The sequence below is a fragment of the Pungitius pungitius genome, chromosome 21 (assembly GCF_949316345.1).
Source record: "Pungitius pungitius chromosome 21, fPunPun2.1, whole genome shotgun sequence".
In the NCBI taxonomy this organism is placed as follows: Eukaryota; Metazoa; Chordata; class Actinopteri; order Perciformes; family Gasterosteidae; genus Pungitius; species Pungitius pungitius.
Window position 1 is genome coordinate 7,084,941 of NC_084920.1, and position 23,406 is coordinate 7,108,346.

The window sequence follows — 23,406 nt, forward strand, 5'->3', positions numbered from 1 at the left end:
TTACTATACTATACTATTACTATGCTCTTTATTTTGCCATGCTACACTATGGCCTTCAACATTTTTCTCAACATACTTTATTTTCCAAATTTTCATTTTTGCAACAAATGTTTAACTTTTTAGTTATGACCTACACTATGACTTTGCACCTATTTTGACACACGTGCAATATTTTTCAGATGTTTTTTAGAGGCGCTATATTGTAATTGAAAATTACATGTAATGTAATGTATTATGTACGACAATTCGAAAACACCGCGCTCAACACTTCCATGTCACTTCCGGTATGTGGTACATTCCTTTTCCGTGAAGAATCTGTCATTTGTAAATTTGTTTCGGGATTGGTAAAAGTGTTTGGTGTCTTGTTAATTTGTTTTCTAAAATGTTAATTTGTTTTCCAAAATGTTAATTTGTTTTCCAAAATGTTAATTTGTCTCGAGCTTTGTAAAAGTGTTTCATTCTTTGTAATGTTGCTTTGCACTTCCCGACCACCATACTTTCTCAATGATTTTGCAATACGACCATTGAGTATTTTAGATGTACTGTGACTTATATCAGGACTTTTCTGACTCTTATGGGACCTATTATTACGGCTTCCGTAAGCAGCCTCTTGTGTTTAATTGTGTGAGATGCAAAGTGGACAAGAGAAGTTCCTCCCAGTTCCTGGAGGAGGAAGCTGATTGGTGCCTCCTGCAGCTCAAATAGCTCGCATGACTGCAGCTGAGGGCGGCTGCCAGACCAGAGTTGTGTGAGACACTGTGAGGGCGTGAGGAAGGAAGTCAAGGCTAAGTTTCCACAACTGATACCTCTTTTGCACGTAACAGATTGTTGTTTAGCCACATTAGTGTTAGCGGTGCTGTGAGTATTGTACTTTTCGTTTACAAAGTTTTAAGTGAGGATTTTTGTTTAACCTTTTGTTTTCTTAGTAGCAGTGGTTCCTTTCAAGGTTCTCTTTTTGTTATATTCTGTTTTTGATTTCCACGGCACCCATTGGCCCTTTTTCCTAATTTTTAAGCTCTATTGTACATTTGCCTGAATCTAAAATAAATATCCTTTTAAATTACCAATTGCATTTGGTTTTATGTTTATGTCTGTCCACTCCTAGCTACTGTATAATTACTATAAAGAAAAAAGACAAATCTGCATCCTGTACTATGACTTTTTACAACATTTTTATAATTTTATTTTATTTCTAAAATGTATTATTTTATTTTCCATCCAGTTTGATAGATGCTGGTAGCTGCCTGTTTGATCTCAGGGCCGAGTGACGCCAGCTGTTTGAATATTGTTGCTTCCAGTTTTATCGGCACGTTCAATACACATGAAACAGCTATTGAACTTATAATTTTAACACTTGGTAACAAATAAATTCAGCATTTATCCACAACTCTTTACTCCTTGAGGCCACTGGCAATCCGACCCCGAGGGAGATCAAAACTCAACACCCACCCCACCGCACCTTGAAATAAATTCTTGACAAAGTTTCTGGATTTCAACAAAACCTTTTTAATTTCACTGGTACTGTTTATAAAATCAGCAAGTCTGCTTTGATGCCAACTTAAACATTGTATGTGATTTGTGAATTTGTGATTGCATGTTATTTAGAGTGTACTGTGTGTGTGTTGGTAGGTGTTGTGCACTGTATAGTCTTCGTGTGAGCCTGACTATGTATGTGAATGTCAGATTGCTTGATAAGGCAACATGCAGTCATCATTTTCCATTGGCCTCAAAGTAAAAACACACAAACCTGCTCCAGAACAAACACACACACACTTTGCTGGCTGAACCATCTCTATGACAACACAACACATCAACACACATACAGCGCATACAGACAGACACATGCCGGGCAGATGTGCAGTGAGAAAAAAGGAATCCTCTGATTGGCTGAGACAGTTGATGGGCGGGATACTCACAGCAGCCATGGTTCAGACTAGTTAGTGTGAAATATGAAATAACTACCCTTAAAACAAGTACACATCCCAGAATTCAAGCTATACACAGAACTACACAAAAAGGTAATACTGGATAAAAAAGCCCAACCTTCATTCTCTCAGTATACTCATTCCCCAACTGAATCAATGCTATTTATCACAGAAATTATAATATTGAAGAGACTAATTTCCACACTGCGTTGTATCTCCTGATGTCATGCAAACCAGCGCACAAAGACTAAAAAGCAACTACACAACAACAAGAGGTGATCAGTATCAGCTGCTCCAAAGTCACTGAAAACCTTTTCCAGGTTTCTCTTTTAATTTAAACTGCTTAAGTAGCTGAATATTTAAAAAGAATGGTAATATGTTCTGTATCATGTTTGAACTCTTGATCTGATGTATTGAAACCCAAGACTTTCAGGTAATATCACCAGATATTCAGCCAGTGTTTGGAATGGAAATAATCAGCTGATGGGGTCCAGACCACATTGTTTTCTGCCAAAGTTGGATCAACACTGGTTGGGGGGAATCCCTGACATCTCCTCCTACTCTAATCCGAATTTCAGAATCAAAATCTGGTATAATATTAGTATAATATTGTCTCCCTTTAATTCAGCCACAAACATCTTAGATGATCGATTCCATCCTCGAACATTTGAAAACTTGACTTGTGTAACAACTGATCTTGAATTGTCATGCAACACAAACAGCTGAGGAGAAATGAGCACTGAGTATTTCTTCCTGGTTAATGACCCTGTTTCTAAATGTTGAGGCCAAACAAGCCATACAAAGCTACACAGAACAACTGCTAGTCTACAGTTACAACACACGACAAGTCATCCTACACATCTGTTCATGCGGTCTACTGCAGCTAACTAACTACTGCACACAAAACAGACACATATCTGTCCTCAATGCACGATCCCTTGCACAAGCCTTTGGAGACACATGCACACACCACACACACATATATATATAAGCATAACACACACGCACACAAAAAGCAGATCACACAACCTCTCATACCCTGCCTCAGTCACTTGTCATTGTCATGGACTGCAGAGGAAAACCTGTATTTATGCAACCAAAATATTCTACAGTTAACATGTTTGCCCCTGGGTGTGTATCTGTGCATTTGCGGTATGTACTGTATGCGTGTTCCATGCATGTGTTGAATAAAGGTGTCACTTTATTCTTTATTTTGTACATGTGTGTTTGCGTGCAAGGTTTCCCCATCGGTTGGTGGCCGTAGGGCTATAACAACACCAGGCTTCATATCAGGTGGCCACTAACACACAGGTGAGGCGAGAGTAAGACTGACAGTGGAGGAAAAGCTACAAGCTGCAGGAAATTAACGGGGGAGGAGACGGCGTGAGGACAGGTGGCAGAGAGCTGCTGAGGGAGAGGCATCACGGAGATCACACAGGGGGAGACATTGGGGCATAGGTGCCGTATCCGGTAGTGTCCCTTTTAGTTGATTTTCCTTCTGTAAAGTCACAAAAAAATAAGTAGAACATCTGAAGTCTGGTACAGCGAGGCGAGGGGAGCGAAGGGACACCGAAGAGCACGGGAGGGAAGGTCCTGGAGACGACTAGTAGCCCTAAAAGAGACGAAAGAAGGAAGGGAGGAGGATGATGATGTCAATGGTAGAAGATCTATTTAGATCTTTTAATCAAGTAATTCCTCACTGTAAAAAATGACATTACAGGGGATCTTTTGATTTATTTTGTTAATGTGGTTAGTGGTTTGAGATAAACTAATATGCATTGAAAACTATTTGGGATATTCCTTCTGCACTTTACAGCTAAAGGGATGAAATCGATTTAAAAGGAGGATTCTTTCAGGGAAAATACATGCTCTATATAAAAATATAAATTTTAAAAGTTACTATTCTGCCCATTTGAAGTCCTGCATTCCAAACTGAACATCATTTCTCAATTGCAGCCAAAGGTGTCACACGTAAATTGATTTGACTGAACTAATTGATCCAGCCTTCATCCCAGTAGAGCTTTTGTCTTACCTCTCCTCCTTCTCCACCTTGCTCCATTCCCCCATATTCTCCCTGCAAGAGGACACAGGATGAGTGAAAAAAACACAGGTGGAGCTGGTTTTCTAGCTGTCGTTTCCCCGCAGTTATGATATAATAAAGCGGTTAAGAGAGCAAAGCCCATGCTGTAGGGTTCACCCAACTTGAATTAGCATGCGTCAGACTTATCGGGGTTCATTCAGTTAATCAAAACTTTACAGCATATCAGGGCCTGAGCAGTGCATAAAGCTTTTTTTCTGCATGCCATGAAAATACATCCGCTGGCTTGGCTTGTCTGGCGTGCTGGAGATGTGGCTTCACGCTACATAGAGAAGCTACAAGGTTAATAAATGCAGTATTAGTATCATGGTTGCCTAAACCACATGACCAAATGAGCGTCTGAAAGGTCAGAGGAAAATATCTTTACGAAATTCCCTACTTCCTTTTCAGGAGGATCCTGATTCCTTTTCTGAAAATTGCAACAACATCTTGTGCTTTTTTAATATATTTAAAATAAGATTGTATTCAAAGACAGATACAGATATGCTGCAGGGATTTGTCCATTCTTATTTGGGAAGGATCACAGCAGTTTCTACTTTTCTCTCATGACGCTCACAGTCTCAGGTGATAGGATTTGTTATTTTATATACACCAAATTATCAGATTTTCCCCCTATTGCCAGTTAATGTAATCCAGAAAAAAACTCTCCTGAAGTAAATTCAACTGTAAAACATTCTGATGAAAAAGATTGCAGGTTTGTTGGATTAGATTGTACAGCGTACATAATAAACTGTCAACTTGGTGCATGAACCATGACCTATAACCCCACACTGCTCTGTCCAATAAGCACCTCGTATACAGGCTCCTCCTATCAGGGGAACACAGGTGAGACACAACATAAACAAAAGGTAAGAACAACAGCGATGCAGACACACAGGACAGAAGCATTGCTCTAGTACGACACAAAAACACCAAAAAACTGAAAATAAAGATCGTACAAATAGGTTTGACACAAACCATTGATGGCCACACGTGAAGTAAATATTTTTCAAAAAACTGTTTGAAAATTCTTAAACAACGTTGTGCAGCTCATTTCAGCTTTAATGGACAAGGTGTATTTTGCTTGCTCATTTAGCTGATGCTTTTATCCAAAGTGACTTACAATAAGTGCATTTGAAACATAAGGATACAAACTCAGATATAAGCATATTTAGATATTGGTAAGGATGCAAGTAGAAATAAAGTTGACAGAAATGCCAAACATAAAAGGAGCTGTAGCAACATTTTTGAATAAAGAAGTCTGTAACAGTTTCATCCTTTTCTCACGGTCTTTCTGAAGCAATGTTCATGTAGAACCGCTGGTGTAACCTATGCCAATGTAACTGACCTGGTTCACCATCCCGGTCGACGCGGCGACATTCTCGACCCCCTCCACGGCCGCCTGGGACACTTCATTAGCACCGGCAACCGCTGTGTCTCCCACGATGTTGGCCTGGTCCACGGTCCTGTTGGCCACTGGGAGGCAAAGCGGAGCAGGGTGAGTGAAAAGGAAACAGACTCAAATCCAACCAAAGTCATGTAAGGAGTATCTATTTTTTCTCTCTCCATCGCTCACCAAAACATGTCATATGTTATGCTGTAAAAGGCCGGCCCTCAATGTTTGTGTGACTCCTTGCACCAAAATAACGTGCATAATCTAATACTAACCTATGCGTAATATGTCTAGCAGATATGTCGCTGATGAACCAAGGAAGTTACCCAGATTGTTTGTATGTGAATTTGTAGACAACAATAGACAGCTGTGTAAAAAAAATAATATATATATTTAATATGATAGTTAAAGCACAGATCCCAAATTTCTGTTCTGGTTGGTTCGGTTTGTAGAGTGCGGCCTCGCAGCCTCAAAAGGCTTGTGGCACCTTGTTGAAGTGTTTTTTAATTAACTTATGCTAACTTTTACAAGATGAGGTCACGTTTCTTACCTGTGTTTACTGAGGACACAACTCCCTCCTTTGTCTTGCTGCCTGAGAAAAAAACAGAGATTACAATCAAATTCAATAACAAAAGCAGTAACGTTGCAGGTTTTTGAATAGTTTAGTTTAATTAGATGTATGTATATTCATGAATAAATCAATCCATAAAATGTAATTAACCAAATAAGTACTAAGAAAGTTATTAGTAGCCATAATTACATCATTAAACCAAATGGCATATCCCCTTAGAAGTGGCAAATCCTAACATCAATGTGATGTTTCTTCATTTAAGTTATTTTACTTCAATAAAAACATTCTTTCATATTTATTTTTAAAAACATTTTATTTGCCTGAAGGCAAAGAGACAACATTGAAGCCGTTCATATTTATTTGTGCCTTTTAGAGACATTTTCTTGCTGCTGTTGCCCTCCAAGACATGAGTTGTGGATTAGCAGTGTCTATCTTTCTAAAAATACATTTCAACGACTCTGTGTGCTTTTATAATGACTGATGCATCCCCCTGGTTTTGTCTACTTGAAATATTGAATTTTCTTTTATGTTATCCTTTTAACCTTTAGAACTAGTATTTAAAAGAGCTATGGGAATATAGGAACCAGGAAACAATCTATAAAGAGAAGGCCCTCTCTGCATTTTCCTCTGCTTACCAGCACTCGTTATAGTATTATCCCGAACAGATTAAATTCTGGTTATATAATCTGGCAGAGTGAGGGATACACAGAGGGAAATATCTGCTCGAAGAGATGGATGAGAAAATGGTAGGAAGGTTGAAACTAAGGGAGAATAAATGAGGAATAAATGCAGAATTTCGCAGAATGTGTTGATGTCGTGCACAGAGCCCATTCCCTCTTTTACACGGATGCTGCCATTTAAAGGATCCTGCATCCCTCCATCTCTCTGCATGCTCCCTGTGCTGCATGAGCCACGTGCCGGAGTACTGAGCAGTACTGCAGTACAGTCACACACACGCACACTGCAATGACACAGCTTATTTCTCCCAGACAACAGAGGGAGCCACCTCCTGAAGTGTCACTGATAATATTGGTCTGCCCACAGCTCACGAACAGACTGCATTCACCAAATGGATAATGTGCAATTCTCCAGGCGATGTACAGGTCACCGCAAAAAATAGCAACTGAAAGTAAACAGCAATCCTGATTGACAGCTTCTCTCTACAAATGAAAATTGCACAGTTTAGAGCATTTCCTGTTATTAAATAATGTGCAACTGTACGGCATAAGTGTCTTTTTCTCCAGGTGAGGATTTGTCATTTAGCAGGCTGAGATGAGATGAATGCTCAAACAAGTCTCAGATCTAATGACAAATGACAAATGCTTACAATAATGATATATTGTAAATTGAATAATGTATTTGTAGCACATGTAAAAGTTAAAAAGCTATGCAAGCTATGCAAGGTAAGGTAAGTAGGTAAGGTGTACAAAGACAAAACTATTACATTCATTATAACTTTTAGAAGTAATACAATTATAGGACCAAATTATCATAAAATGTCAGTGCAAGTGCAGAAAATCAGTACTATTTTGTCTTCAGTATTATTGACAAGTCCTGAAAAGACAAGCAAGTTTTGAGTTATAATTAATAAGAAACTGGAAATGAACAGGGCTCCTAACAACTAACCATGATCATAGATTATAAACGCCCATGAATATAACACTAACCATTCATGTAACGAATGTGTAAAACTAGGATGAATAATGTAAAGAAAATGAACTTTTCGGTTTTTTTTTTAATGATACTATAATTGCAATATGATAAAAAATACGAAAAGGGATTATAATGTTTACATCAGTATTGTCATTTTCATTGAAAAACATATCAAAATTATTATGGTGTAATTTTTGCAGGGACCTGAACTACAACAAGCCTGTAGAATAAGATATGTAGGCGAAGGATGTCCCAGGAGCACACCAACGTTTAACTTAAAATGCTGTTTGACACTCATTAAGGCATTAAATAAAAAGCTCTGGCCTGTTTGTGAAAGCGGATGTGCACACTTTGATACTCTGTATACTCTGATGTATTCACTCTGCAGCGGGCAGTTAGGGAGGTTTATTGGTACCATCGACCCTCTTCACTTCAGTGATCACATCCCCTCCCCCTGGGATCTGCATGTCATTTTCCGCAATGTTACTTTTCGTTGATACCGTCACCAACCTGTACTGTCTGACACGTCCAGGTTTTCATTTCAAGTGACTTTAGTCCCTCCATCTCCATCCTCCCTCCATCCCTGTGTGTCAACGGTCTCTCTCTTTTAGCCAAACCACCATCTGTTCATACAGGAGCCACGAGACTAGAAGCTCAGAGCTTTTTCTGACATAACACCCCTCCCTCCTCTCTCCCTTTTTTTTTCTTTCGTCCAGCATCCCTCCATCTTTCCCCGGGACGGGTTGGTTGTGGGGGGAGGTGGGTGATTAGTCATCAAAGGCAGCCCACACTGGCAAGCAAATCCTGCTGCTGCAACGCCACAAACGCACACGAGCCTGGGCTGAGGTCGGAGGGGGTGATGGGAGAGTAAATTGCTGCAGTGCTCAAGTGATCCTTGCCCTCTCTTCTTCACCTTCCTCCCGACTCTTCCAGCTCAGGACATTGACTCTTGCATTCATGCCATCGTATTTTCTTCCTTCATCATTCATCATCATGATTCTTTGAAGCCGCTGTGTGACGAAAGCATCAGACTGCAGACGACGACAAAATACCACTCTGATAACTCCTCGACCATCCTCCTACTATACAAAGGCCCCTCCCCTCCCTGGCGGCCTAAAAGCCTTGCACTCGAGGTAACCTTGAGATGTGACGCATTTGCTGCTCGAGCTAACATGGAAGAACAGGAAGACATGGCTTGACCAGAAAGCAACTTGAGGCTTTTCCACATATTTAATCTCTGTCCGTTTCCATATACTTGCATTGTTAAATGCGACTTTACACATGTATTTTTAGATATCCACGACTATATTAAAAATATGCATGGCAGCATATGCATTTTACAGCCTTTACAGGATAGTTGCCCTGCATGTGAATCGCCGTGGGCTCGGGACATCGAGTAAATCACCGGATGTTCTTCTGCATATGGCTTCACAAACCATTCAATGTGGAGGAAATTGGGCGAATAACAAAAGCTTGAGGTGTTATGATCCAGAGTTCCTCCAAAATGCATCTTTCCTCTCCTCTCCTATTTTTTTATTTTTATTTTTCCAAAACACTAAGACCAATACTCCTGCAGCTACTGTACAGCTACGTGATTACAACTTCAATCTCCATCCAACTACCCCTCCTGACTTCATCCTTCAATCTTTCAGACCCCCACCCTCTGCCCTGCACCAGTCTTGCAGCAGTATCTTGCCAGTGCTCTCAGTCCCCTCCTTCTTCCCTTCCTCTTCACCTCCTCCCCCCTCTGTTCTTGTCGCTCCTCACAAGTGTCCCCGACATGGACACCTATGGGACCCCACCACTAACAGTGCAAAAACTCATGATGCTACCATACACACACACACACCAAAAAATTGCTCCCAAACTTACCCACTTTCCTTTTTTTAATACAACCCTGTGCATCGCTACAGACACAATGTGTTACGTACCTACATACATCACCCCTTCCTTGGTCTTAGCTGCTGCCTCCTCCATGCCGGCTTTGGTCTTCTCTGCAGCGGCCACCACACCCTCCTTGGCCATGGAGAACCCCTTCATGAATACATCCATCTTGGGAAACGAGACGGCTGGGCTCCCTTTCTCCAAACGGGCCTGTCTGGTGATTACAGCGAGCGTGCAGAGGAGATGATGGGAGTGAGCGTGTGTGTCTGTGGGAGTATGCGTGTGTGTGTGTGTGTGTGTGTGTGTGTGTGTGTGCTGGTGGCTCCTCCTCCTTTTGGTGCTACAACAGAGGTCTGAGAGGACTGCACGGCAGGACGAGAGCACGCAGACTGGGAGGAAGAAGGGGAAGGAAACAGCCGGTATGCACAAGATGGAGAGAAGAGGAAGAGGAGCAGTAGAGGGAGGAAGAGGGGGAGGAGGGACGGTCGGATGCTGCAGCATTTTCAAGTCATCCTGCAAACCCGCGGCTCAGCCACACCTCCACCTGTCATCCATCTCTCTCCGGAGGATTCTTAGTCATGCTCAGTGCAGCCTCCGGCTTGCCGTTCGTGTATTTTGATTGGCAGATTTCCCCGAACACACCTTTTCTAGATGATGAGGTTGGATGCTGTTACATAACCAGCAAAGCGCCACCACTGAAAGCAAAAAGGATTTTTCAATTCATATGCCTTGTGAGATTTTTGTCATGTAATCTGCAATCACGCAGCTAGACCCCAAATAGGATTACTTCCTATTTACATATACACACACACACACACACACACACACATATATATATATATATATATATATATATATATATATATATATATATATATATATATATATATATATATATATATATATATACACACATACATGAGTTTTTCTTTTGACAGGATTTTTGTATATATATACTGTATATGTACTGTATATTGTTTTTGTATAGCCCTTTTTTGTGTAGGGAGAAGAGAAAATCCTTTGTCATCTACACCTGAATGAGTCACAACTGTCCCACTCGCCCACATCATATGTATATATGCCCACTCAGCAGAACAGAACTTTAGCACATAAACAAGAATAGCTAAATTTTTGTTTTGTCATACAGATATACAATTATATTTTAGAGCACAATATTTGGGAAAACAAACAAAAATAAGCTGCCACAACTCTCAATTTCTTCTTGAATATGGTCCATTCTGATATCTGATGAAATGAAGTAGAGAGTAAATGGATATATATAGAACGGTGACGTTGGTAGAAAGGAGGATGTCTTCCGGTTTGAGTATTGCTGAACATAATCTCACTGCCCTCTGGTGGGCTACACACTCATAGTGTCATCATAACACAGCTGTACAGCTGATCCAGGGCTCGGACTGTTTAAATTCACCTTCCATTTAGTTAAAATCCACTTCTAATACTAATACTAATACACTTGAATACAAGAAAAGGGAAATAATCATATTTAAATTTATGTATACAGTTTCGATGGCCAGATTATGGGCATTAAGTCTTTATCTGCTAGAAGCTTGTCTTGTGACGGGATATTTCCTTTTGGGTTAAATATTGGCCTATTTGGAATGCACTGCAATGATCAGAAGATTACAACATTCTAAGATATTTGTTGATTGGAAATCTGGTTCCTAGTACTTGAAATTTAACATGCAATGAGAATGACTTTCCCTTTAACATTTGCATGTGATTTCATGGTTTGCTCCATGCAGGCTGTGCACCTTCTCCTTTGGCTCCCAGCAGCGGAATAAGTTTCATATTGCTCAGTAATTGATTTATAGTCTCTGAATCAAGGTTTAATTAAAAATCTGGTCTAATGCAGGTCGGAAAGCAGAAGATTGATTACATTTTTTAATCTAAATGTGAATCAGCTGAGCTAAATAGATGCAAATATGTCAGTATTAATATTCAACCATTGAATCAGGGCCTGATCCAGCTGTCAAAGTGTATGCAACCCCAGCCCACAAGCTTATGTGTACATTGTAAAGATAAATGTATAATAGCGAGGACTGAATCACGTATGTTGCCCCGTCACTGTCTATCTTAGTTTAGTCCTGAGTAGCAGAAAAAGTGCTTGGAGTAAAAAGGTTTTTTTCTTTGAATATATTAACACACAAAGACAAATTGTTCTCTAGTTTTCTCTAAATTAGCAACACATTTTCCCTCAGATGATGTCCAATCACTGAAGGTCTCTGTTTTATGTAATCTAATCATTGAACAAACACAAACTGAAAATGCAGTAGCAGTAATATTCAGCTCTCAGGCTTTGTTAACCCTTCTACTACAATTGTGTCATTGTCCATGTTAGCATCAGCTATATAATTCTGTCAAAAGCTGTTAGATACAAACCCACTTGCGCCACACCAACGGCTCCACAAATGACAGGAAATATTTCGATCAATCACGACTCCACATCATGCTTTTTATTCCCAAAAAGGAGAGTGACAAGTTCATTTAATTTGTGAGTTTACATCAGTTCACTCAGCTGTGTGGTTTTAAGAAAACATTTATTCACATTTACATTTTTCGAGTGCCTTTCTTTTTTACATACTGTGTTGTTTGTTAACGTCTATGTGTGCATTAGTCCTTTTACTTGATTATTTTTTGTACAATTTGCCTTTCAATTAAGAGAGACAGAAAACCCCCCAAAAAACGGAAACAAACAAAAGAAAGAAAATCCCAAACGCGGGATCAGGTCTCAGCAGCGGACAGATGCATTTGACAGGTAATATCAACGTTACGAACACACAACATTCTCACACTATCTAAACAACAACACTATCTCACATTCTTGAGGAGTTTCCTCCTCCTACTGTTGCTTTTCTATCCCTTCATAATTCACCCTCTTCTTATTTACTCGCTTTTGTCCATGTTTCCCTCTGCATGTCCTCCTCCTCTGTCTTTCTCTATTCCTGGACGTTGAGGATCTGTGAGGACAGTCCTTGGTGCCAGTTCTTCAGCTTGGCGAAGCGGGGCCCTTTCACCTCCGACTCAAACTTATCTCTGGTGGCATGGAAGAAGACACGTGGTATTTATACTTTTAAGCATGATTTAACTTTTTAGTAGTTCACTGGGTTTCTGTAGGTTGTTTTACGTGTTGTTGTTACCTCGACTTCTGCAGAGCTTCCTCATCTGGGTCTTGCACTGCATAAGTGGAAATAAATAACAGGAATTTGGTTCAGGACAGAAACCTAAGATAATATTCTGAAAAGAAGTGAGTACTAGCAGAGAAGGGTATCCAGAAGATCAAGACAGCAGGTGTGAAAGAACAAAAAGGAGGAGAGCAGGGCTCCGTGTACTGACGGTATTCAGTGCCAGTGAGGTGGGCCAGCATCCTGAAGCTCTTGGACTGAAGGGTGTCAGCACGGCGAGCCCAGTCAGACATGTCCTGGTTCTCTCCTGGCCGGATCACCGCCTGGTAAACCGGAGACGCGCAGTCCACCACGGGGTCCTTGACAGGCAGAGCTCCACTGCAGGGCACAGAGTAGCCAATTGTTAGAGCCGGGAGTGGCCTCAAATCATGATGTAATAAATTCCCATGATGTCGTACCATCTACAGCTATATTATTAATGTGTGTTTGATGTTGTGCATCAATTTAGATTATTTATTGTGTGTGCGTAAATGTTGAAGCAGTCAAAATAGACCATTAGTCTTATTGTTTGTTCTGGCAGAACCTGTACGGGATTTTTTTTAAAGAAATCGCCTCCTGCTTGTTCAAATTATTTTATTTCTAATGACTATAGAAGAGGGTAGTCACCTCAAAAGTGTTCCCCAGTTTCAAAATTTTAAAATGAATAAAGTTTCAATGGCCAGTCACCTAATATAAAAATACAGAGTAAAATCAGTAAAAAATTCTCCAGGCTTTAATGTCACATGTTGGATGTAGAGTTAATGTCACATGACAACCTACTGCACTACACTATATTAAATGTAAAAGATGAAGTTTTCTTATTCATAATGTTCAAAGCTTCACTGATTGTTGTTGCTTTTCATACGTTGTTCATTGTTCACATACTTATGGTTTTCTGTATTTATGTTCTCCTTTAGCTCCAAGTTAGTACCGTAGTTAAAAAAAAGGGGTGAGTTTGCACAGCAACATAACTAAGTAGAGTTTTTTTTTATTTTAGCATTCTTTAATGTGTTAGAATAGTGAGTCGACACTGATCAGTAGATATTGATTGGATACTCAGAACATTCCTATGCCTTCAAATCCCATCAGATTCCTGAAACTGTGATGAAATTGGACGACTTAAACTTAAAAAAAACACTTCTTACACTCACACTTTGACCAAAGTACCTCGATGCACTTTCAGATACAGTACACATAACAATGACCTCTTTGTTAGTTGTAGTGAGTTTGACCTTTTTACAGCACCAAAGGAATATTATTTATTATAGTATTCATTCTAATCATGAATATTATAATAGTGGAGGGATATTAGTTTATGATACACATGGAGCAATGCTCAAGCTGTTAATGATTAAATCATGAGACCAAGGAGAGGCGTGTGAGGAGAGGCAGGGTAGAAAAGGTGCACTGGTGTACTTACGCCAAGGGTGAGCCCGCCTCCTCACTGAGGTCAGGAGGGAAGGATGAGAGGAGGACAGCACAAGTATGGTGGGTTTTTATTTGGATGGAATGAGGAGAGGAAAGTGGGTGAAAAACACAGAGGAGTATGTGGCATCGATATAGACAACATTGAAATGCCCGGGCGTCAGTAAAGTGAAAATCTACGCTGTAGCATGTCGGCTTGTAGGTTCAAAAGCTGCTGTGTCTTGGCTTTTCAGAATAAATGTCCTAAAACTTGATTTACCCAAAAAGGATGAGTGCCTTGTCCATTCCTAGAAAACAAACGTAATCATTTAATTCAGTGAGTGGCAAAAAACTAAATTCCTTTCATCTCCATTGTCTTGTGTAGAAAACTGGCGGTAAATGCTGGCAAAAAATCCCACAGAAGTTTCTGCATGGCTGGACTCATGGTTCAGACTATACTGACTAAAACACTAACAAATTGTATCACTTAAATTGTACTTATAATTGTACTTATCTACAACATGTTGTGAAATGGCTTATTTTACGAATATTGCACTTTCTTGTTTCTTGTTCTTCTGAGTTTGTATCTCTACGGTTGAAATGCACTTAATGCAAGTCACTTTGGATAGAAGCGTCAGCTAAATGACATGTAATGTAATGACTTGTAATGAGTAGGAAAGTATCTTTTTTGTCATTTGGGCTAACAGTTCATTTAATGTTCGGCGATGGTGGCGCATGGAGTAGTGCAGTGTGCTGTGGGCCGCAAGGTTGGTGGTTCGAATCCCGGCTGCCCCATGTGCTGTCGAAGTGTCCCTGAGCAAGACACCTAACCCCTAATTGCTCCCCAGGCAAAAATGTAATCCACGGGTTATAATGCAATGTAAGTCGCTTTGGATAAAGGCGTCAGCTAAATAACATGTAATGTTGAAGTCTTGATCCATGTAATGTGATGTAAATTGCAGAAAGACTGGACTGGGGATTAGTGTGGCTGTGTGACCTCACCTCTCGTGTCCTTTGGCCTGCGACTGCCCTGCAATGGCGTCCATGATGGCGTCCTGTGAGTACATGCTGATTGGCGTGTTGTACTGAGCGTGAACAATGGTGGCCTTCCCCCCTGGACCTCTCACCTCAATGGGTTTGTGAGTGGATAGGGCTGAATCTTTCAGAGCAGTGGGGTTGAAGCTGGGAGAGTACTCCACACTGTTGGGTGGCGGTTAGATGGTCAGAGTTTGGTAGATAGATGGTAGGTAGTTTTAAGGTGAGGGGAGGAGAGGACAAGAGGTTAACAGACCGGGGAGGAGAGAGGGGAAGAAATGACAGAGAAGGCACCAAAGTGAAGGCAACTGGATCGGCTGTAATGCAGCCGACAAACTTTGGCTGGTGTACAAAATTGTTTTGTCGAGTAAAAAGTCCATGGTGCAGACCGAATGGAAATAAACTCAGCTACACGGACCAATACACACGTTCTTTTAGCAGAGTTCCAGTTTCTCAATGCATATGAATTTAAAACATTTTTTAAAGATTTTCACATTATATTTCACCAATATTTTTTTATTAAAAAATGTTTTTTTTCCTTGCAATGAATTGCCCAGACATTGTTGTACTATCTAATAAAAAACACGAACAATTTGGCTATAGACTGGTATAGTTGCTTGATATTTGAGTTGTTGATGGACGCTGTTGTCCCACAGTGCTTTAACAGAATGCAGTAACAAATTATGGATATTCATCAGACGTTTTGCCTGAGAGCATATCATAAGTACAGAATAATAAATCACTAAAACATTACAATATATACATTTTACTACATGCAGTGTCCAGTTGGGAATATGGCTCCATCAAAGTTTATGCCCCTAATGACTACTAGAATTCAACAAAGCTGACACACCAGTCCAGAGAAAGCCGCTTATGTATCAAACGGATGAATACCTGCATATTCATGATGACACATGCAAAATAACCACACACACTGCAGAAGATGTTTCACCGATACACAGCACACGCAAACCTGGATGTAAGACGGACACACAAAACGCCCACGTGCATGCATTTTACTGAACAATATACTATACACACATTTTATATGAAGACTAAGCAGAGGTGAAAAACATAACTATGTTATTTGATATCAATGTTGAGTATAGGTTCAACCTTAAAATGAGGTAAAATTACAATAAACTAAATAAACTTTATTTTTAATAATGGGTCATGTCGAAATTAACTAATAGTTTCACAACGTCTTAATTGATATATTTGCTGAATTATTGTGCATTAGGCACGAGTTATTCTCTGAACTAACTAGTTTAATATTTGTTTAAAAAAATGTAGTGAACTATTAAGGCGGAAGGAAATTAACGCAAAGGTAGAAAGCCTCAAAATGAATCTAAGAGAAGTAGTATTACCTTAAAACTGAATTGAAGTACAGCACTAGAGTAAATGCATTTATTTACTTGATTTCTTCTGGGGACCGGATGCTGTTAAATAAGGAATCAAATGATCATAACAAATATTCTCGAGCATATGAACTCTCGAGCATTAGTGCAACTTCACGCACACTGAGGCAAGGGGGCACACAACTTCACAAATCCACAAATCTCCCTCTCCTGCCATCTGACGTACACTTCATGCACACTTCAAACACCGGGACAATACTGACTTTCCAGCTGTGTTTGCGATAACCTGAAACAAACCAGGGAGGCACGGAAAGACAGACAGACAGAGAGAGAGAGAGAGAAGGAAAGAATGCGATGAATCACCAGGGGGTATTTTGGTGATAACAATGGCACAGAGTGTCCCTGTAGGAAACTATCCAACTGCAGCACAATGCTGTAATCCCACGTGCACACAGAATGGAAGCCGCTTTATTATCCCCGGGATTTTTGCCAGCTTCCACTGCATCATCAGGAGTGATTGACAAGAGCAGAAGAGTCTCCATCACATGACACAAAGACACATTTAGCACAGAACAGCTACAAATATACACAACTACACAAACACAACACATAGCACCTCTCCATATGTGCGGACTGCAGCCGTTACTTATAGATGAATCCAAGTGGACGGGTCGCCAGAGCGGCCCCCCAGGTCCTCCCCTTTCTTTCATGTTGAAAATGTATTTTTATGGAATTTGGTGGCCGTAATAAAAATAGAATAGGACATTTTAAACAAGCCTCTGCTCCATGAAATCAAGATTACATTAACAAAACAAAGCTTGCGACCCTCTATTTTCGATAAGACACACCTGGTTGGAACCGCTGATAAATTATTAGCTTCGGACCAACTACGTTTTCACGCCGAAATCTCTCAACAGCAACATCTTTTAATTAAATAAGGGTTTTACTATGGTTCGATGTTGTGATTCGTCCGTACATTACACGGATGTGTTCAGGGTAAAGGTGGGGGGTCTCCCTGCAGAGAGGGGGAACTATCTCAGGTTTTGGCAGAGGAACATCCAGGTTCAGGATGATGGTGTGTAACCGGAGATGAACATTCCCTGACCAACAGCTGCCCTCTCTCCTGTGTGTGTGTGTGTGTGCGTGTGGTGTCAGACGTCTCTATGAGCTCAATGATGTAGGGTCGCTGGCATGATACTAGCGTCATCATGGCTGCAGTCGGTCTGCAGCACCCTGCCTGACATTTGACTAACCAGCCTTTCTGTAAAGCTGCTCAGCCCCAGCGGGGAAACACATTAGTGGAGACTGAAATCTGGGTGTGATATGTCACACAGCAGATTGTGTCTTCAATTAACATTTAAAAGTATATCATGATCAGCCAAAACTCCAGCCAGCCCAGCATGATCAAAATTGCCAAAAGTACTGTTAGGGCAACAAAGGCCTGGTGTCACTTATTCCTCCACTGTTAAACTAATTCACATGTTCCTTCCTTAGAATAAATGATCTCAAATGGACCTCTGTAAATTCTCAGTAGAACAATTAATCAGAAAAACAGACAAAATGCCTAATAAACTAAGTTATGGATGAATTTGACTGGTATTATTATTAATAATTTACGGAAATTACAAAGATACTATTCGGTTATACATTAAAAATCCAAAAGAATATGGATAAGAATCATAACAATGATATACAATGATATTTTAGCATTCATATTTCTAAACTTTCTATAAACGTCATTATAGTGTCCTTATCGCAAATCCTTTTTAGTATATTTCAGATAGTACTCTGGGAGTTAGTTGATGGATGTCGAGTGATGCGATGCTCTGTATTGTGTGTTGTTATTTTTTTGCCAGATATTAACAGGACAAGCCATCCAGGCATAAACGGGTTTACACCTCAGCCTCAGAGGACAGACGGAAATGCATTCACTTGAAGATAAAAAAGCCGCAGAAAAGGAAATCAGGGAGCTGAAACAGCAAAAAGCTTTCTTTAAAAATAATTTTTGCAACACCATATCCTCGGGTTCATTCCTGTAGTCGGATCCGCCGCTGCTCTGTTACATGGAGGCCGGCCAGATATCTTTGTGTGTACGCTCCCGAAATAGTGGCATGTGTGAGAGGAAGGACGGCTGGTGCAGCAATGGAAAGTTCTGAGTATATAAATTCTCTTTACGGTTTGGTTAATGTAAAGTTCAGTGGGGGGCGGGATGGGCACTTTAGCTTCATTCTCTCAGAGTGAAAGGAAGCACTTTGTTAAGTTTTGTTGCAACAGCTAAAGAGTCAAATCTTCTTCTCTCAGTATTACGTAAATGGAGATTATTTATCCGTGAGGTAACCTACCCCAGTGATGAAACTCCCCGGGAAGCTGCCGACCCCTGTCCTAACCTGCCCTGCATCACCGTCATTCCTCTGAGCGTTTCGGGGGAGTAAAGGCCCACTGAGGAATTGTACTGCATCCTCTGGCCTGGTGAAGCCACTGCAGATGGTGTGGAGGAGGCGGAGGCTTTGACCGGGGTCGAGAGCAGCTCTGGATCTTTTTTAGGAACTTGGAAGAGATTTCTTTCAGAGGACTTTTTTTGCCGGGAAATGTCATCAGACACCATCTGCACCATTTGAATTTCCTCTCCGAAATGTTTAGGCCCGGCCACCTCTTTTGCTTTTTCTAACTCCTTGAAAAGGGGAGAAGAGGTAAAGATGGATGGATAGAAACGAAGGCTTTGAAGTGAAACCAGAGTAAAGGGATAAGCTTATTTCGTCTCAATTTTCGTGGATTTTGGTTCCTTTCTTTCTAGTTGGCCAATTTCCTTTCATTTTGCACTGTGAATATGTTTGACTCTAGAGGGCAGCAGGCAGCTGTCTCGTGGCACCATTGAAGAATAGTGAAAATGACGTTCTCACAAACAAGACAAGATTACAAAGCACGAATGACAGACATAGGAAGAAAACAAACTAGTATGCATATATAAAGTATTGGTGTTTTATGTGTTGATTAGTGAATTTGGTCATTGTTGTGGTGTTTGTACCTTCTGGTGGGGGATGACTGGCATGGGTGAGTCCATTCTCGGAGTTGTGGAAAATGCTGCGGCACGTTTTGATCTAAAGATGAAACAACAAAATGTCCTTTTGAAACATTCCGTTGCTTAATGTTTGATCCTTTTGTTTTTCACAGTGTAAAGATACCTTACAACAAAAGAAAAACAAAACAGCCAACAACAAATCATGACAACACAGTTGGGTTTTTAACACAATTATTTCTCAATTTTCTGCCCTTTCAGCCAAGTAATATCCACTACCTTATAATTAGCTTATTGAGAGATGGTGGTTTTGGTGTGTGTTGTTTTGTGTGTTGTTGTTTTTTTACTTTTGCATGGTGAGTGCCAGCTTGCTGGAGGCAGACTTGATCTTGTTTTGCGCCTCCATGTGCGTCATCCCCTCAGTGCTGAGCCCATCGATGGCTGAGATGATGTCACCCTGAGCCAGGCTGCCGCCCACTGCCTTGCTGCCGGGAGTTATCTACGGAGGGGCCAAGAGGGCATGTCGCACACACATTCCAAAGGAAAGGAAAGGTATGCAGTTACACAAATATATAGAAATATTACTGACTGCGGGGATGTGTCTGAATTCACTGGTTGTGTGACTGTAAAATAAGAAACGTAATTCCTCTAAGATGTACCACCTCAAACAAAGCCACTACAAAGATATCTCAATAAATAAATGATACATCCGCCCCACAGAATAAAACGCTTTATTCTTCTTTCAATTTCTGCATTAAATCAGCCACGAAAGTTGCAAACAAGACTTTTCCTTAAATAGGAATTGAATTCGTTAATACATTCCCTATTTCCGATTGACCACCAAGTGAAACTTTGTGCTCCCTGCTCTGCAAAGAGCTAGACTTTAGCCCTTAAACTACACAGAGAGGAGGCTCAAGTTGCCCCAGAGGCATGGGTCATACAGTATTGGGTCTAAGCTTACAGTCAACTCGTTAAAGAGTTAAAAATAAGCAACGCTGTTGATGCCTCCAGCTTCACTGTGATTGACCCAAACACAGACACACACACACACACACACACCTGCTACTGACATTCATGTAAGAATTCCTTGAATCTCTGTTTTTCAAATTACTGGAGTCCTCTATAATGTACATCATTTTACCACATAACATAAATCTCCCTGACGACTGTCACGCTTTTCCTTGATTCTCCTTTTTTTTATCTCTTTGCCCGCATAATTATTAAGGGGTGTGAAGAAAGGTGTGTGCGTGTGGAAAGCACATACAATAGGTGGTTTGCAGTGGGATCAAATACACACATAGACACGTCATGCTGCCTGATCCCTCTGCCATCCAACAGGAAGTAAAATAATTAAATGTGTTACTCAATAAAATCACATGCTTAATCCATTTATTGATGGTGTCCAGGGGGCTGTTTTGTATATTCAGTATAAAGTCATGGAATATAACATATTGTTTCATCATCAAACCTACTGAAAGTCATAGAAGATAATAGGACAGCATGGAAACAGTATATTTAATGGACAGTCATTGTCTTTATTCCTCTTTTCTGTGCAAAGGTCTACTGACATCCAAACCGTAGTGGTATTACTTGAAACTGTAATGGCACCCCAAGGTGTCTTTTCAAGTCTCATTCTTTTATATCAACCTGTCAGAGCCCAACACGCCCACAAGATGCTCAGCTCCAGACTCTGTCTGGAGCTGAGCATCAATCCCGACGGATCAAAGAGAGATCCACAATGTTTTTATCGAGTAAGCGCCACCTTCTCCTCCTCCTCCTTCACATTCCCTCCTTACTCCGGTCCTCCATCCATCCATTCTGTCACAATGTCCCCTCACAAGCAGAGCCAAAAAGTCAAAACTGAACTAGCGAGAATTAAAGCTTACTAAAAGTAACACATGCCGCCTTCTGTCCTGCCCCATTCCAACCCCTCTCCATCAATCCACCTCTCCTCCAGTGCTATTTAAAGGAAATGCTGTAAATACACCAGCAGTCCGGCCAGAGACGGAGAGAGACATGTTGTCTCTTTGCTGCAGAGGTTAAAGCTCTTTCATTTATTAGAGGGACACGTCACTTCCCCACTTTATTGTCGATTCCAATAAATATAGACTACTAATCATCATCTTTGAAGAGGGTTGAGAAAGTATATCTTTAAATATAGTATTTATCTTATTGTTACAACAGAATGTCTGCATTGTCTTCTGTCATTTGCAACAGTCTAACTTTACCTTGTTGTAGTCAAATATTAGAATTTTCAAGAAAAGTCAAAGCAGCAAAAGTGACCTAATGCTACTGCACCTCTACTCCAGTAAAACTATTCCAGTCTTTCCACTGAGACTCTATTCTGGAAATCTCTCAGGACATCACATCTGAGCCTCCCCTTCCCCATCATACTGTAAAGCAATATTACATAACCGCTGCTCAGCCACTGCTCGCACAGTAATCACACCTTTGAACATACATACAAGACGTCATTGTCAAACCTGGCAAAAGAATTAAAAACTGGGTTACACTTGTTAGTTTTAAAAAAATAATCTGTGTTACATGTATCCACGGTGAAGGGAGTCCTTGAAAAAATTTAATGGAAAACAACACATAGAGGAACAAAAACACCTGCACACATCTTCAAGTTGCACAAAATTATGCTTACGACTACGTCCTATTCAACCAGGATGATATATTTGTGTTCACATGATTACTTTTTTAAAAATCATATCAGCCTCCCTTTTTGAAGAGCTTACATTTTTCCTTGAAATTGTTTGTGAAATATATTTTTCGCCGGTGCCTTTTTTTTCGGCTGTCAGTGAGATAACTTTTCTTCCTCACTGTTTATATGTAAGCCGTCTGTCCTTACCCTGGAGATGGTGAGTGGCATGTTGAAGTCCTTTCCCCCCTGTAGTCTGAAGCCCCATGGTGCGGGGCCACTCAGAGTCACCGTATACGTAGTCATCTTTGGTTAAGCGTCAACGCTGCTCCTGCTAACGACTCGAGGTGGTTTCTACTCCTGCGTTGCTGTGTACGTGCTCTCCGTCCTTCCCTTGCTATCCTTTTGTCCCAGGCCGTCTCGGTGGACGCTTTTCCTCTGTTACTTGACAACTGTTCGTCTGTGTCTGCTTCGGGGCTCTCAGGACAAACACCCTGAGGTAGTGCTGGTACTGGTGGGTGGGTCAGGTGTTGTGGAACCTCTGTGACACACACACACACACACACGTGTTCATGCACAAAGATACACGTATGTGTAGATATACATACAGAGGAAGTACAAAGTTGGGCCACTTAACGACAACATTGAACAGTAAACTGTGAACTAGAAACTCATGAAACAAACCCTAAACATTTCAATTTGCAAGCTCAAAAAAGTCAACTTGAAACGTCTTAAGAGAGAAGAGTTTCTTGCCTGCAGAGCTGCGGAGGACGAGGAGCCGACAGCCTAATAATAGCTGAGGTGAGCATAGACACAGGAGCCCTGGCCTTTATAAGGCCTGTAACACGAAGCCCCAGGATGCTTCACTGCCAAATCACATAGCCAATATAGACCCCTCTTACTGCAACACATTCTCCCTCTCTCCTTCTCCCTCTCTTAGTGCCATCGCTCCATGCTGCTAACACCCTATTATCAGTAATCAGCCCCTCTGCGCTGATGCCATTTCCTTTTCAGTTTCACAGCCTCGCATTCTGCTCGTGAAAAGGAGGGAACCCATGGGCCAGCAGCGTTTCCCCAAGAAACACGTCCGCCCGGATTTGTACATTTGTACCAAACATCCACAGAATTATCCTGATAAATCTGAAATGTCTATTTCACAATCGGAACTAATAGTGTGAATTTAGAGTAAACTTCGTCCAGCGGCTGCCCATAGAAACCTGTTGGTCCCTTCAGGATTGAATCAGTTACAGATTGACAGTTTTGT

The 23,406-nt window shown here is 40.8% G+C and overlaps 2 protein-coding genes across 3 annotated transcripts; both read right to left on the reverse strand.

Annotated features, from left to right (window-relative positions):
- Positions 1 to 1,482: 1,482 nt before the first annotated feature.
- sncgb (synuclein, gamma b (breast cancer-specific protein 1)) lies at positions 1,483 to 10,052 on the reverse strand. Of its 2 annotated transcripts, XM_037463895.2 has the most exons (6): positions 9,551 to 10,052; positions 5,946 to 5,987; positions 5,351 to 5,478; positions 4,814 to 4,831; positions 3,958 to 3,999; positions 1,483 to 3,537 (listed from the first exon to the last, which is right to left on the reverse strand). In XM_037463895.2, the coding sequence occupies exons 1-6, from the start codon at positions 10,002 to 10,004 to the stop codon at positions 3,529 to 3,531; spliced, it is 693 nt and encodes a 230-aa protein (XP_037319792.2). In that variant the 5' UTR covers positions 10,005 to 10,052; the 3' UTR covers positions 1,483 to 3,528. The 2 variants fall into 2 exon arrangements, with proteins under 2 accessions (XP_037319792.2, XP_037319793.2); XM_037463896.2 differs by lacking the exon at positions 4,814 to 4,831 and having other exon boundaries at positions 9,551 to 10,046.
- A 1,893-nt stretch (positions 10,053 to 11,945) lies between these two features.
- Positions 11,946 to 22,683, reverse strand: ldb3b (LIM domain binding 3b). Its single transcript, XM_037464434.2, has 9 exons — positions 22,353 to 22,683; positions 19,846 to 19,997; positions 19,508 to 19,580; positions 16,746 to 16,768; positions 15,092 to 15,289; positions 14,106 to 14,129; positions 12,858 to 13,024; positions 12,662 to 12,698; positions 11,946 to 12,557 (listed from the first exon to the last, which is right to left on the reverse strand). Exons 1-9 carry the CDS (start codon positions 22,446 to 22,448, stop codon positions 12,461 to 12,463), a joined length of 867 nt encoding a protein of 288 aa, XP_037320331.2. The 5' UTR covers positions 22,449 to 22,683; the 3' UTR covers positions 11,946 to 12,460.
- Positions 22,684 to 23,406: the final 723 nt, after the last annotated feature.